This window comes from Rissa tridactyla, chromosome 2 (assembly GCF_028500815.1).
Source record: "Rissa tridactyla isolate bRisTri1 chromosome 2, bRisTri1.patW.cur.20221130, whole genome shotgun sequence".
Classification (NCBI taxonomy): domain Eukaryota; kingdom Metazoa; phylum Chordata; class Aves; order Charadriiformes; family Laridae; genus Rissa; species Rissa tridactyla.
Window position 1 is genome coordinate 117,895,810 of NC_071467.1, and position 13,821 is coordinate 117,909,630.

General features: G+C 39.6%; 1 protein-coding gene across 1 annotated transcript in view; it reads left to right on the forward strand.

Moving 5' to 3' along the window:
• The window catches only part of SUSD5 (sushi domain containing 5), a 41,548-nt gene that overhangs the window by 9,349 nt on the left and 18,378 nt on the right, over positions 1–13,821 (forward strand). Inside the window, exon 3 of the mRNA XM_054192534.1 lies at positions 12,106–12,224. Coding sequence (XP_054048509.1) covers positions 12,106–12,224 — 119 coding nt within the window. The remainder of the gene's footprint in view (positions 1–12,105; positions 12,225–13,821) is intronic.

Consider the following 13,821-nt stretch of genomic DNA (forward strand, 5'->3'; position numbering starts at 1 on the left):
CAAACTCCAGCTAACTCAGGCTCATTCCAGTCTCACACAGGTCTAGCTATGGGGCCCTGCACTGAGCCAAGCACGTACATCCCAACTTCCCAGTCTTCTCCCATATGAAAGTCTTCACAGCATGCCTCAGGTACAGGTAGACAGGCTTCGTATTTGACCAAGAGACCAAATCACAGAAAATTCAATTTAGAAAAAACAACATGGAGCAGCTGAGGGTTGACATAGAAGTCTCATGTCGCTGAAGCTGGGACCATACAGGAATTGCCTAGAAAGAACATGAGTAGATCTGAAGTTCTCTCTCTCTTGAATCTTTCTTTCATCAAGCTTACCAGCCCCAGCCTTAGCGTAATACGTACTTCCATTCCCTTGAGGTGCTTTACAAAGTTCTCATGAGTTAGAGGGTAATATCTAATCTACTATCAATGCTCAATGGTGATAAAATTTTGTTTTATCAAGATACTGTTTCCAGGTTCCCAAACTTTAGTATATTAATGGATTGTGTGACAGTTATCACTTATTTAAGCAAGCATCGGGGGGGGTGGTGGTGGTGGTGGTGGTGGTGTGTGTTTTTAATGATAAAATACAATTTCCAAAGGACAGAAAGTTGCTACTGTTAATGAAAGGTGATATTTAAACAACTTCAAGCAAAAGCATCTAGTTCTAGTGATCCTTTTTTTTTCCAGGTGAAAAAAATTGTTTGAAAATTTATTTGTACGTACTTTTGGTTGTCAACAAATAATCCAGAAATCTCTCAGTATATAAAACAGTGATCTTAAACCCTAAAAATTTTCTTCCTAAGACAGCTGCTGGGATGTCATGCAGGCCAAAAAGTCGGGAAAACTGCATCCATCTCTAAGAAGTGCATGGCAAAGTTGTTGCACAGGTTCTTTTATACAGCCTCAGTGTTGTTAAAGTAAGGAGTGCTGATGGGTAGGAGAAGGAACAGTCCCTTTTTTTTAACCTAAGCAAGACCACCAGTTAGTCCTGAGAGATCCCCAGTTAATTACTGCAGGCACTGGAGCTACAACTCTTAATAGACCAGTTGTGGACCTACAGCTGAATATCTTCAATATCAAAATTGGATACAGTGATAGTATTGCACACATCACACCGTGATGATTTGAGATTGTACACATCATACTAATGGGAAGAAAAGGAAGATTTTTCATCCCTTCCAACATTCTGTACTCCATGCCTCCAGTAGACCTGTCCTTAATATGGAAGTCTCTAAACTATTTGTCAGAAAGGACATTGTGGGGCCACATCAGCATGCCATTGCTGTGCAGTCACCACATCTGACCTTCACTGGAGAGCTTCACCAGAGAGAATAGTTCTTTAGAGCTGGAATTTGATACTTTCTTCTCTGGGACTATTTTACCCATGGCTGGGCAACCACCAGAATATGTGTTACTTGGTTTGATGAACTGGATATTTCTGACTCTGGGGAAAACCAGGAAAAGTATAATGCCTAAAAAGGCTCTACTGGTTTCACTCTTAGTTAATGCAGGCCTGTAGAAGGAAATAAGCAGTCAAGTGCACAGTATGCAAATGAAACAAAGTTATTCAAGTTGGACAAGCTAAAGTAGAATACAACGATTTTCAGAGGGATTTAGATGAATGGGCAAAATGATGACAAATGGAGTTCAATCATAATACGTGCAGGAGGAATATGCAGTCTGCTTGAAAATCTTTTACAGGGATCTGATTTACCTCTGTCATCCCAGAAAAGGTATGAGGACATCACTATGGGCAGCACAAAGAAAACCTCTGTCAAACTGCAGCTGTAGTGAAAACAAAGAAACAAACAAAAGAATTGCTAGAGTGCTTATGGAAGGGGATGGAGAGCATGAAAAATATATACATATATATACACACACATATATAGGTCAGTGTAACACCCTCCTTTGGATTACCATACGTATTATTGTAACCACATCTTACAAAGGGTACTAAAACAGGTTCAAAAAAGGGCTCAAGAATGATTAAACGCATGGAAAAGCTATTAAGAAAGGACTTAAAATATCTTACTAAATTAGTTAATTTTTAAAATCTATCTACAGGTACCTATTTAATACTTTGGGCATTTACTTGATAAATGGAAACATGATAGCAAGGATAAAGGATAGCCTTGTAAATAGAAGAAAACTCAATCCACACTCTCCTCAACTGATTTAACATGCAGAGGGGAAAGCAGCCTTCACAGCATGCCCAGAAGGTTACAGAAGTAGGGAAAATTATTTCCAAAATAAAGGACTCATCACTGTTATTCATCTTGATGGACTTCCGCATCTTCGAATGAGACGGCATGGCCCAGGGAGAGAAATGACCTCCCCATGTTTGCCAGGTCCAAAACCATTCAGGGCCTTACAGGTTGGATCTAAAACCTTGGATTCCTCCTAGCAGCTGACTGGCGTCCAGTGCAGATCACAAAGCTTTAGACTAATATTCTCCCATATCCTCTTGGACCGCATACATCAGAAAGGAGATGAATAGAAGGGAACGTGATAAAGTAAGTTCCTAATTTCAGGAAGAATGCAGTTTGTTTTATTTATTTGATGCCTGGAGAGTTTCCCAATCTTTCCCCTCAGGAAAAATGGATTAGACATTGGCAGGAGAAGTAAACACAAACAAACGATGTGAGCGAAGACATTATAGCATTGCAGATTTTTGGACATGCTTCAGTCGTCCTCCTACCACACAGACTTAAAACTGAACAGGAGCTCTAGCAGAGGTGTAAGGACATTTTCACCTCTAGATCAGTTTTCCAGGTTTTGCACAAGGCAGTAATTTGTTCACTTCTGATGGCTATTTCATGGTCTTAGTGAATAATTGCAATCCCACTCCTAGTAAATATATCCATCACTGTTGGCTGTTGTGTCCTTATTATTATTTTTACAGCCAAATCAGGGCCTGGAAACCTGTGGGATTTTCTCCTGTTGCGACTGAGGCACATCACTGAGTCAGCGTGAGCATGTTGGTACTGCCTGCTCTCTGGGCTATGCCTCTTCTACGGGCAAAGAGGAGAATTCAGTCTGAAGAACTGGCCCAGTTTGGGTGGTTGTCAAATTTCTGATGACCTGTATGTTAATATGGATCCATATGTAAATATGCAAAGATTCTGAGATTATAATGAGACATCTTCTGTTGGATCCAACCAGGTCGTTGTAGCCCAGCTCATTCCAACCTACTCCTTACTGACCCACTGCAGTGACCATTGCCTCCTCAGGTGTGCTGGTAGAGGTGCTCATTTCTTGTCTATTTTAAGTCAGAAGTGAAGAGGGTGGGCAACCAGCTACTAGTTAGGGCGTTAAATGCCATTGTTCTGCAGAGAGCGATGCTGGTGGAAGAAGACATCAATCTGCTGGTGGAGATGCTCACTTTGCGTTCTCTAAATCACTGCAGTCCCTGCAAAGCGGGCTAGCCCAAGCAGCAGGTCTTGACAAATATGATTAACTTCAACTGATGCAGGATGGAAATTGCTTAAACAAATATTTCCCTGTCAGCAGACCCAAAGAGATGATAAACTTGGTAGTGCTGTGGTTTGAGAAGCCTCAAACAGAACCTCTTTCACAGACACAAGGGGATGTTTTTGTCTTCCACTTTCAGTTGTTCTGACCAAACCAATTCAGAGTTTAGGGCTGTCTCTGGCAAGCCCGAGGGCTTGGAAACTTTTAGAGATGAGCCACTGGCAAATAGATAGGGGTAAGAGGATGAGGGGTAACTTCTTCCAGCAGCCCAGAAGTAAACCATTTAAAAGTCAGTCCTGAAATGTGTAACTTATGAAGCATTACACATTGTTACATTTCAGGAAATGAAATGTCGTTAGGCAGGTCTCATTTGTCAGATAAACCCTAATAGCTATTTATACTAAAACGACACTCTTATGACTTATTTGCATGTCAGACAAGTGAGTCAGTAAAACCAGCAAGCGATCTGCCAGAATATAAATAAAAAAAGGTGGCAGAGCTCTTTGAAGGGCTCTCACTGCTATCTTTTGAATTCAATTGTCATACTGGAAAACCCTGTGACAAGTCCTCCAGCACTGGGCAACGTGCCCTGTAGGGTCTTATTTTCATTTCTGGGTTTTTTGAAATTTGGAAAATGAACATGACGCAATTTTTCTTGGGATCAGCCCTGCTAATTGTGCACAGAGTACTAGAAAGCAGCTATTGGTTTTAGAAATTGTAAACATCCTCAGCAGCTTGTATTAAGGTATTTGTAGCAAATTTACTCATTTCCATCACTTTTCTAGGACTGAAAAGCTCTCCTATTCCCTATTCTGTTCCTTATTTGTCTACAAAAGAATGAAGCCGTATATCCTTTCTATAAGGGCTTTGAAGCTCTGCATAGACTTTCCATTCTATAATGAAGCTTCTGCAGGGTGTCAACCTGTTCCTTTGCATGAAATTGCCCTGGGCTGGTTCCTACCCAGTCCCTGGAGGATTTCTCTCGGAGGGGCTAGCTCTGGAGTGAGCAAGCACAGTCAGCTAGAATAAGCCTTGCTGTGGCAGTCAGAAGACTGGGGTTCTTTTCTTGGCTGACCACAGACCAGATGTTTGCTGCTAGGAAAATTACTTCATCTCTATTTTTCCTTCCTTTTGTTAGCTCTTCGGGTTTTGCACTGACTCCTGTTGAATGCTTCTACAGTCTCCAACACAACAGGGCCCTCACTGCAGATGACACCAGTGGGAAATGTAATAATAAGACTCAGAAATGACATTTCACAAGACTACCTACTTCTTTTTCTGCCTACTGCATGGGACTTGCCCAGCACCTGGCACAAGGGTAATAACAACACATTTCTTGGGAGAGAAAAAAGCAATATCCAAGGAATGAAATAAGGGTCAGCCGCTAACCCTTGCCAGTCCTCTCATCTCTCTGTGTAAATCCTTGGACTTGTGGGCCCCGTGAAATTTATCTAGGGGTACGTGCTATAACAGGCCCTCTTGCTTATTTGTGGAGAAGCAGTCCTAATGATATGTCAGTTTGGCAAGCTCTCTGTTTTATTTCAAGGCTGTGCTCTGCTGCCTGATGATAATGCATAAGAGTTTGCTCCCAGACATGTATATGAGATAGGTCAATTAATTCCCTTCAAGAGAAAAATCCAGACATAGCTGACAGGATGTGGTCCAATTCAAAATGCTAAAATTGCTTATGAAACTGTCTGAGGAGGTCTTGCATTCTGAAATGCCTTCATGTCACAAACTCTAGTCCCACAGCTGGTGTCACGCTCTGCTAGAAGATGATTTTGTCTTCTCGCTGTTTCTCGTCAATCAGCTCAGAAAGTCTCATACAGAGAAAAAACAAAGTAATTGTGTTCCAGGAATAGGGATTCCTGCATGAAGCTCAGTCAAGAGACTTTAACGTATGGACGTGTCCAGTTTACTCCAAGGAATGATATCACTGAGCAATGTGGACGTGAGCCACTTTGCATCAGCTTTAAGGGAGATGTGAATCTTTTCTTGGCACAAACTGGGAGAACGGCATGGGCAAAGTATGGCAGCCATGGTTCTTGTAAAAGAGACAGGAAAAGCATCATACAAAGGAAAATACATTTTTGATGTATTTTCCACGACAAGCCCCCAAAACACCATCTACTAAACTGTAGCATGACAGTCCTCAGAGTAGCCACTTCCTTAACCGGGACTCACACTTCTAAATTTTATTTTTACTGTGAGGGTTTTTTTTTTAACAAACGTTGAGGGCTTTAGCAAAATTTCAGCAAACTTTGGCACAAAAGGTAGGGGTATGCCACTGAAATTAGTTAAAGCCAGAAGGTTAGAACTAATTGTTAAGACCAAGGATAATCGCAATATTGAACAGGAAGGTAAGCCTGGCTTCAGAGACGGAGTAACAGAAGTGGGGTGCAATGTAACAGCATTACATGAAGTCTCATAGGAATTTCTGCCTTAATCCAGTATTTCAGCTGGGGAAGGCAGAGCAGGAGAAAGAGCTGGGTGTAGTCACACAACACAGGACGGCAGTGAGCCTGTCGTAGAACAAAATAACTCACATAAAAATTGTGAAAAAAGGAAATGCAGTCCTCCTAAAAGACATCCAACATCTCTTCCAGGAGAGAGAGGGCAGGACTGAAGGGCTCGAACGAGGCACTGGTGAGACACCACCTAAACCAGTGCGATGTAATTCTTGACGTCCAGGCTCAGAAGGGATAAACTCAGACTGGGATCGGTCTAAGAAAGCACCTCTCTTATCAGAAGTGATTAAAGGTGATCAGTTTGTTTAGCCTCGCGAAATGAGGACAGAAAGGGGATATGCTTTCTCTTAGCAAATGCACCAGAGCGACTAATACCAGGATTTTAACTTGCCAGTTATTTCTAATGAGGTTGATTTTCTAATATTCAAAAGAACTTCACATAATTTTGCCCTTTTTTAAGAATCTCTGTAATGTTTGGTCCTATCTGAAAGCCTTTTGTCTGAGAATGGAGCTTCTTTGTAAATTAATAGCATTCAGCAAATATTTTTGTATTTTTTTTTAAACCCTTTGGTAACTAATCAATAACATCTGTAGTGAAAGCCATGGATTAAACTGGAGCCCATAAAATTAAATTGGGTAAAACCAACCTTCCAGTGACACTTGACGTGTCTTTGAGCACCCAAGTAGTCCAGGCCAGGAAGCAACACGGTTCTCCTGGTTCTCCTCTACATGCACAAAGAATGCTCAAATTATATGTACGTAGCGATGTTATAGTAAAATGGCTATATAAAATCTTTCATACTAGGCTACAGTATGAAAATCTGCATGAATGGGCCATATTTATTTAATGAACAGAGGCCTTACTATTTCAGTAGTCATATGTACAATTTTAAGCACAAAAGGCTGCATTTTGATGTATATTTTTAAGAATCTAAAGGATATTGGTTCTGCCTTGGTAAGACCTCCTTTTGACATTTCCAGTGGCAGTATTGCTGTTGGAATGTCTTCATGTCACACTTAGCAGCTGCTTTCTTTGGGTCACATCCAGCCAAAATTAGCCTCTATAGTTCCCAGTCAATGGGCTTTCCACAGCCCACCTGTGCTCCCCTTCATGACTTTTCAGGGAAATTTTCTTCCCTTCGGTAATCGTGAACATGTCATTTATATTTTATTTCTCATCAGAGCCAGCTTTATGATTTGCAGTTTCCCAAACTACAGAAGGGAAAGACTAAGAATAAAAATCCTCTAGTTTGGCTTCCAGACTACTGATTTTTTTTCTCTCACCTAGTTACTGAAACACAAGTGGCAAAGCTGACCCATGAAAAAAATTAGCACAGGATGTTGAAGATTTATCTTGACTAAGAAAAGTGATGAAGTTTTTAACTTTCTAATTAGGGGAAGGTCTGATATAGTTGAATCATGTTATGAACCAGACTTTCACAGTGCCTCAGCTAACGCGTTGCTGATGATGTTCTTCTGAGCTGAATATATTCATATGCAAGTTCATACTACTATGAATAAATGTCATAAGACCATTCTGACTCAGTTCAGTGAATTTATTGACTAAGACTGCAAAACTTACAATCAATTGGCAGATACAGTAGTGACTACAAAACATCCCAATCCCACCTACTGGTTTCTGTGCTGATGGATCACACTATGTCATATAAACTCAGCTGTTAACTCCATATGTTTTAAATTGGGTTTACTGAAAAATTCTTAAGTAAGTATTACAAAATTGCTATGTAATTATCTTAGAAAGCAGAAGTGGATACCAGTGGACACTACTATAAACAAAATTTATAATTTATATATAAACATTATGTGTTTATTATATATATATTTATTATGGATGCATAGATACAATATAAAAAATTAGGTATCATTACTATAGCTGGAGTATATCATTATGATGTATTTAATAATATATATTACATAATGGCATATTATGGCATATTGCCAAATAAATACTATTCGTGCCAGCTTTTCTGCTATTTCCTTCTTCGAACAGAGGAATTAGAAGTGCAAAATATATCAATTACTCACTGGTTACATAATAGATTAGAAAAAATTTAACCAGTGCAAGAGTAAGTGGAAGGTTTCTAGGAATTCTGGTTCATACCATATTGTGCTATCTATTAAATATTCTCCTCGTGTGTGCACATGATAAATGCAATATCTGAGTCAGGGCACAAGGAAACAATGATCAGCTTGGCCAACCTCTGGTCTTTCGGGGTAGGTACAGAGGAAGGACTGTTAGTTGTTCTTAGTTGGATGAATCATATCGTACAGCAGGAATTAACATGACATTCAACACAGTGCAGGGTCTCCGTGGTCTCTTGTTTTCTCACTTGAGAGGAGAAGAGGCATCGTGAAGCAGGTAGCTTATAGGCTGGGTAGCAGTGGACTAAGAAGATTCCTAGTAGTTTTTGGCTTGGCTTGTCAAGGAACCAAAGGAGACACCATCAGGCACCCTCCCAGTAGGGGCTGTTGTCAACATCACTAAACCCCCTCCTTTCCCAACTATATTTTTAGCTTACTGATAGTATATGGTACTTATATGGTCCATAGTGATAGTGTGTGTGACTGATTTTTATGGTGTGATTGTGAGTTCGTGGCTGTGTAAGAGTAATTTTCAGGGATGCATGGATGTTTCAAGCAGATGTGTATTAAATATAGAAGATCATTATGGGTGATCTGCAGTCTGAACTCAGTATGTTTCTTCTGAGCATGTCTACTTTCGTAAGAGATCTCCACAGAAGGAAAAATAAAATTGCATCTATTTCTTAAATACAAAATACAAAAATCATGCGTTACATTGCTCTCAGCATCAGATTACAATGTATGCTAAGATGAGTAATGAGCAAGTCTATTTAAGTTCAATTATTACACGAAAGTAGCAATAAACAGAATTAAAGTTCCCTGCATGACTACATTCTTCTAAATGGCTGGGTAGGTGGATGTATCCCTAAAAAAAAGTATAAAGTTTATGGCATTCTCTCAACCATGGTGCATGCCCCAGTGCAACAATTCAAAAGAGTAAAGAAACAAACCAGGCGACCCATTTCCACAACCTCTCAGTGGGGTGCTGGAAAGAGTAGGAAAAATGTATGATTTTTTGCCTCTTATGGCAGTGCTACTGCTGCTGAAGAAATTTTAAAATATGTTCAATTCTGAATTGATAGCCATTTTTCAGTCCTCAAATGAAAAATGTAACAACGTGAGAAGCACCAAAACCTACCTTTTAGAACTGAGACAAAAGTGTACCTATGTATTTAATCTATAATTATAGATGAGAACCTAGCATTTTAGGATTTAGGGAAACATATACCCGCCCTCAAGAGCTCAGAGAAAAGAGGCTGTTATCGAATATTTTTAGTCACACCTGGAGTCCTACTGACTGCAGAGAGACTATTTCTATGCCAAAGGTGTTGCAGGTCTGATCATTAGACCCACTGCTGAGAAATGCTGGGCACTCTTGAAGCTCCTTTCAGAAGCAATAATAACAGCTTACAGAAGATGTTTAAAGCTTGCAGGATTGAGCTCATGGTAGGAAATTACTGGCAGAGAAGGAGGAATGGGAGAAATGAAAGGGATTTTTCTTTTTTTTTCCTATTTTTTGTATGCATACAAGACAACTTCTTTTGTCTCAGAAGAACTACATTAGAACATTCGCAGTTTTAATCAAATCAATTTGAACATGACAAAAATCCAAATGAAAGTCCTAAGTAAAAGATTAACCAGGGTCTGGTCTATTGTAGGAAAAAAAGAAATAGACAGGAAGAGAAATTTTTAAACTTCATGTAGGAAAAAAGTTTAGTGAGAAATAAATTTTTAAAATCTTAATGTCATTTAAAGTCTTTCTTTGCGTATAATGTTCAAACTATATGCAAGATACACCTTTGTCAATTTGGACTCATTGGATAGCAGCTAAGAAATGCTCTTAAAATTATTTAACTAACCAATATATTCTATAAACTACAAACTCGTAATTCATTGTACAATATTTGAAAAAAAAAGTAAGAAAAACTTGCTCTTCAAGGACAAAATCTTACATGTGAGCCAGATATTCTTTTTTGGAGATGACCTGAATATACCAAGGATGTGTCACCCACAGATAACTTTTTAGCCTCCTGGAGAAATGATAAAGACATTACAGTGCTTTGGGCAGAAGGAAAATATATTGGCTAGAAATTGGAATTAGAAATCAGAAAATTCAAGGTAAGATTTTTCAAAAGTGGCTTCCAAGTTATCAGGAATTTTCTTCCTTGCTTGAGCAGAGAAAAGAATGTAGCCTGATTTTCAGACACCAGAATTTTATGATGGCAACAATCTTCAAAACTGGTTTGGTTTGGGTTTTTTTTGTTTGTTTCTGTTGTTTTTTTTTTTTTTTTTTAAGAGATTCTGAAGTCTTAAGTACACAATTACAAGCAACAGGCACAAAGTTTTAAAGACATGTCAGTGTCTGTCTGCTCAGTGTTGCAAGGCATAACTTATCCAGGTGCCCAAGTGAGTGAGTAATTGTTGGAAAGATTAAGGTTGGTAAGTCCCTTTTTGAAGGGAGGCATAACTGGTTCATTCACTTAGGCCTTGTAAGACCGAGGGGAACAATATGTGAATACACACAAGAATTTTGTAATTGATGGCCTGATCCTCCCAGTCATCTGAACTCACTTGAGCAGATCAAGTCGCTTTTGCCCAGGTGCCTGATTACTTAGAGGACTCAAACTTTAAATGCATTAAATTCTGAGAGCTTGATTTTAAATTTGTGGGGACAATATTGTCCTTCAAGTGACCCACCAAAAAAAATCAACGGGTGTTTTCCTTACAAAATAAACACATTTGATATGAAATCATAAAGGACCTTTCAGTAGGGGATGACATCATGTCGTTTTCCAGAGCAGAAGTGTGGTAGGAACCATTCTGGTATGTATGCGTGACCACTGCCATATGGCTTGTTTCATGTTGCTTTTGTTTGTTTACCTTAAGAGAACGTTAAAGTTGCATATTTAACTGCTCAAAAGCTAACGCATGCCAGAATGAAGATTGTCTGTACAATCATAATTCAGCCCACTTGTGTAAATCAATTATTATGTAGTACTTAACTGCATGATCAAATACTGGGTTTCCACTGGATCTTTTCCACGTTCAGTGAATGGGCAGTTAGTCAACATTTACTTTATTCCCCAAATTGAGTGCAGGACTGATGGCACAATTAGTTCAACCATTGCACAATACAAAATGACAAATTTCCTCCACTGGAAGGATTCCTCTGTGGAAAGCGTTTTTTTCTTGCTTTCACTAGAATAGCTGACCCTGCAACACTTCTGCAAACCTGCTGTCCACGAAAAATAAAACCCACACCATCAATATCCAGCTGCAAAAATTTGGGCTGAATTCACTTTCCCAGCCTTTGTAACCTTCAGAGTAACAGTAAAACCAGTGTTTTCTACAACAAACTGTTTTCTATTTGTTAGTTTTAAGCAGCCAGTACAGCTGAGGGAAGAGATAATTAGTAATCTCTTCCTTCATGTTCAGCATCTGCGGGGTTGTAAAACCAAATACAGATTTATTACCTTTGTTCAAGCCTATGAAAGGCAACAGGATGGATTAGGTACTGCTGAGTACCAAACCAGAAGAAACGGAATTTACACAAAGGTGTGGAATTACTGTTAAAAAAAAAAAGATAGCAGTTTTTCTTCCAAGAAATCAAGATGAATTTTCTGGTCTTGCCTGTGTTAGCTTTTGGGCAGTTAGACATGCAAACTTAATGGTCTTTTATTGTAAAATGCTAATGATTTAGAATCTTTCAGACCAAATCTTGAGTTTTCTATTAATTTTTATCCAGGTGCCATTGGTGGGAATCTGTATTGCTGGAATGTGAGAACAGAATGTGGCCTTAAATACTCTGGGACTTGGTCTGATGTTTAGAAGTATTACAGAATATAATAAGATAAGCATTCTTTATTGCTTCCTATGCCTTGAACTGATCTACAGCAAACTTTTTTTTTTTCATAGATCTTCCCACACTAATGCCTTGTGTGCCAACTCTTAGACAGTTAAGCTGAGGCTAAAGCCTGACTACTGTGATAAAAGATCTCCAAATTTCACCTGCATGTACAACTCCAGAAGATTTCTGATTATTTTTTTCTTCTTCTTCTTTATTTTAGGACAATTATATGCAGAAAGACGGGCAGCAAACAGCAGAGCGTGAAAGCCATTGATGTTAAAATTGAAACCGATCCCTTTGTGAATGACCAATATGATGCTTTTTGTGTAAAGGATGAAGGTCAGCACTGATGTACTATTGAAATAATGCACAGTCATCGCTGTCTCGCAACATTAACAGTTTTGCCTTCAATTTTTCTACTGCTGAGAGGCAAAGAGGGAATGTTAAAGAATAAATCTTTATAGTAATCACCCGCTAAACGAGCCAACTGCTGCAAAGACATTGGTTGCAGGAAATTAATTGCATTATCTTTTGTCTTTGATGCAGTTTAGCAAGTTCAAACAGCACTACTGATCTGGAAGAACCCATTTTGGTGTTCACAGAACATACTTTATGGAAAACAATATATCTGGCACCAATATAACCGAGATGCCTGAAGCATCTCCCACATATAGCACTGTAACTGAATGTAACTAAGAAAGCTGGCTTCCAGCCGCAAAACACCACGCTGTTGCATATCTATTGGTATACAACACCTGTATGCAAATAACTTCATTGCCCCCATTTTATTTTTGTTTTGCTTTGTTTTGGTCTACAAGTGTAGACCAGCCTGCTAGGGACTGTGATATACCATGGATGATTCTGAAAACTCAATTATTTCCGATTTAAGTTGATGCTTAAACTTTTTGATATCCAAATGACAGAACCCAAAAGCAAAGACGGATTCTGAAGGCAAAAAGTAAATTGTTACTGATAGGCAGGATTCTGTAGAGAAGTTTGGGAACCCCTGAAACAGATTGTTGATGCCCGCGGTGAAGTTTTGCATCTCATTTCCAAGAAAAGCAGGGGCAAACAGATGGCATTTACTGAGAAACAATAAGTTCACAACACAGGGGGTGGCATTTTGCTAGACAGTCAGTGGCATGAGTGGGAATGAAAATATAGTTGAAGTGAAATGTGGCGGAGGTGACGCGTATTTGCTGTGCACCCAGTCATTCAAAAATCGCAGCGTTTGACTGACCATCCTCTCAAGCAACCCTCGTGGTACCAACTCCAGGCTCCGTGCTGCTGTGAGCGATGCCAGCTCCGTCACCCAGTTGCCAATGTTGTCACACAAGCACCTTTGTGCTTTCTTCCATGCTGCCCCTCACATATAGGAGCAGCTCCTTGTAAACATCGGCAAAACTCTCTCATTGTCTTTCTTCAAATCTCTCTTTTGTCATCATCTCCCCACCCCCCTACCCCCCCCTCGAGAAAAACCTTGCGGTGGGTGGGGTGGGACAGCTGTGGGATGCTGAAATCATTGTGGCTCTGGGCACTATTGTTCCATTGTGCCCCCCTGTCTGTCTCCACCTGCTGCGCCTGAGCTTACACGTAGATGCTGGATCTCGGGGAAGGAACCGTGTTTGCCTTTTGCATTTGGTTACTGCGCGTGGTGAAGGGGCAGTAAAGGCGAAGATAAGGACACAGGCTGACAATGCCTGTTGGAAAGGAGTACTGTCTAGAACTCAGAAACTGCATAGTTGAAACACGTGGGAAAATTAGGATCATTTGCAAAGAAGAGGCAATTTATGAACGACTTATTTTTGTACAAGGCAGAGTGTTTCCTGATGAGGGAACGGGATGATTGTGCCAATACACTCACCAAATAGTACTTACACACAGAAACATCTCTGGATGACAATGAGGTCCCCTCTTTTTCGAATATCTAAAAAAA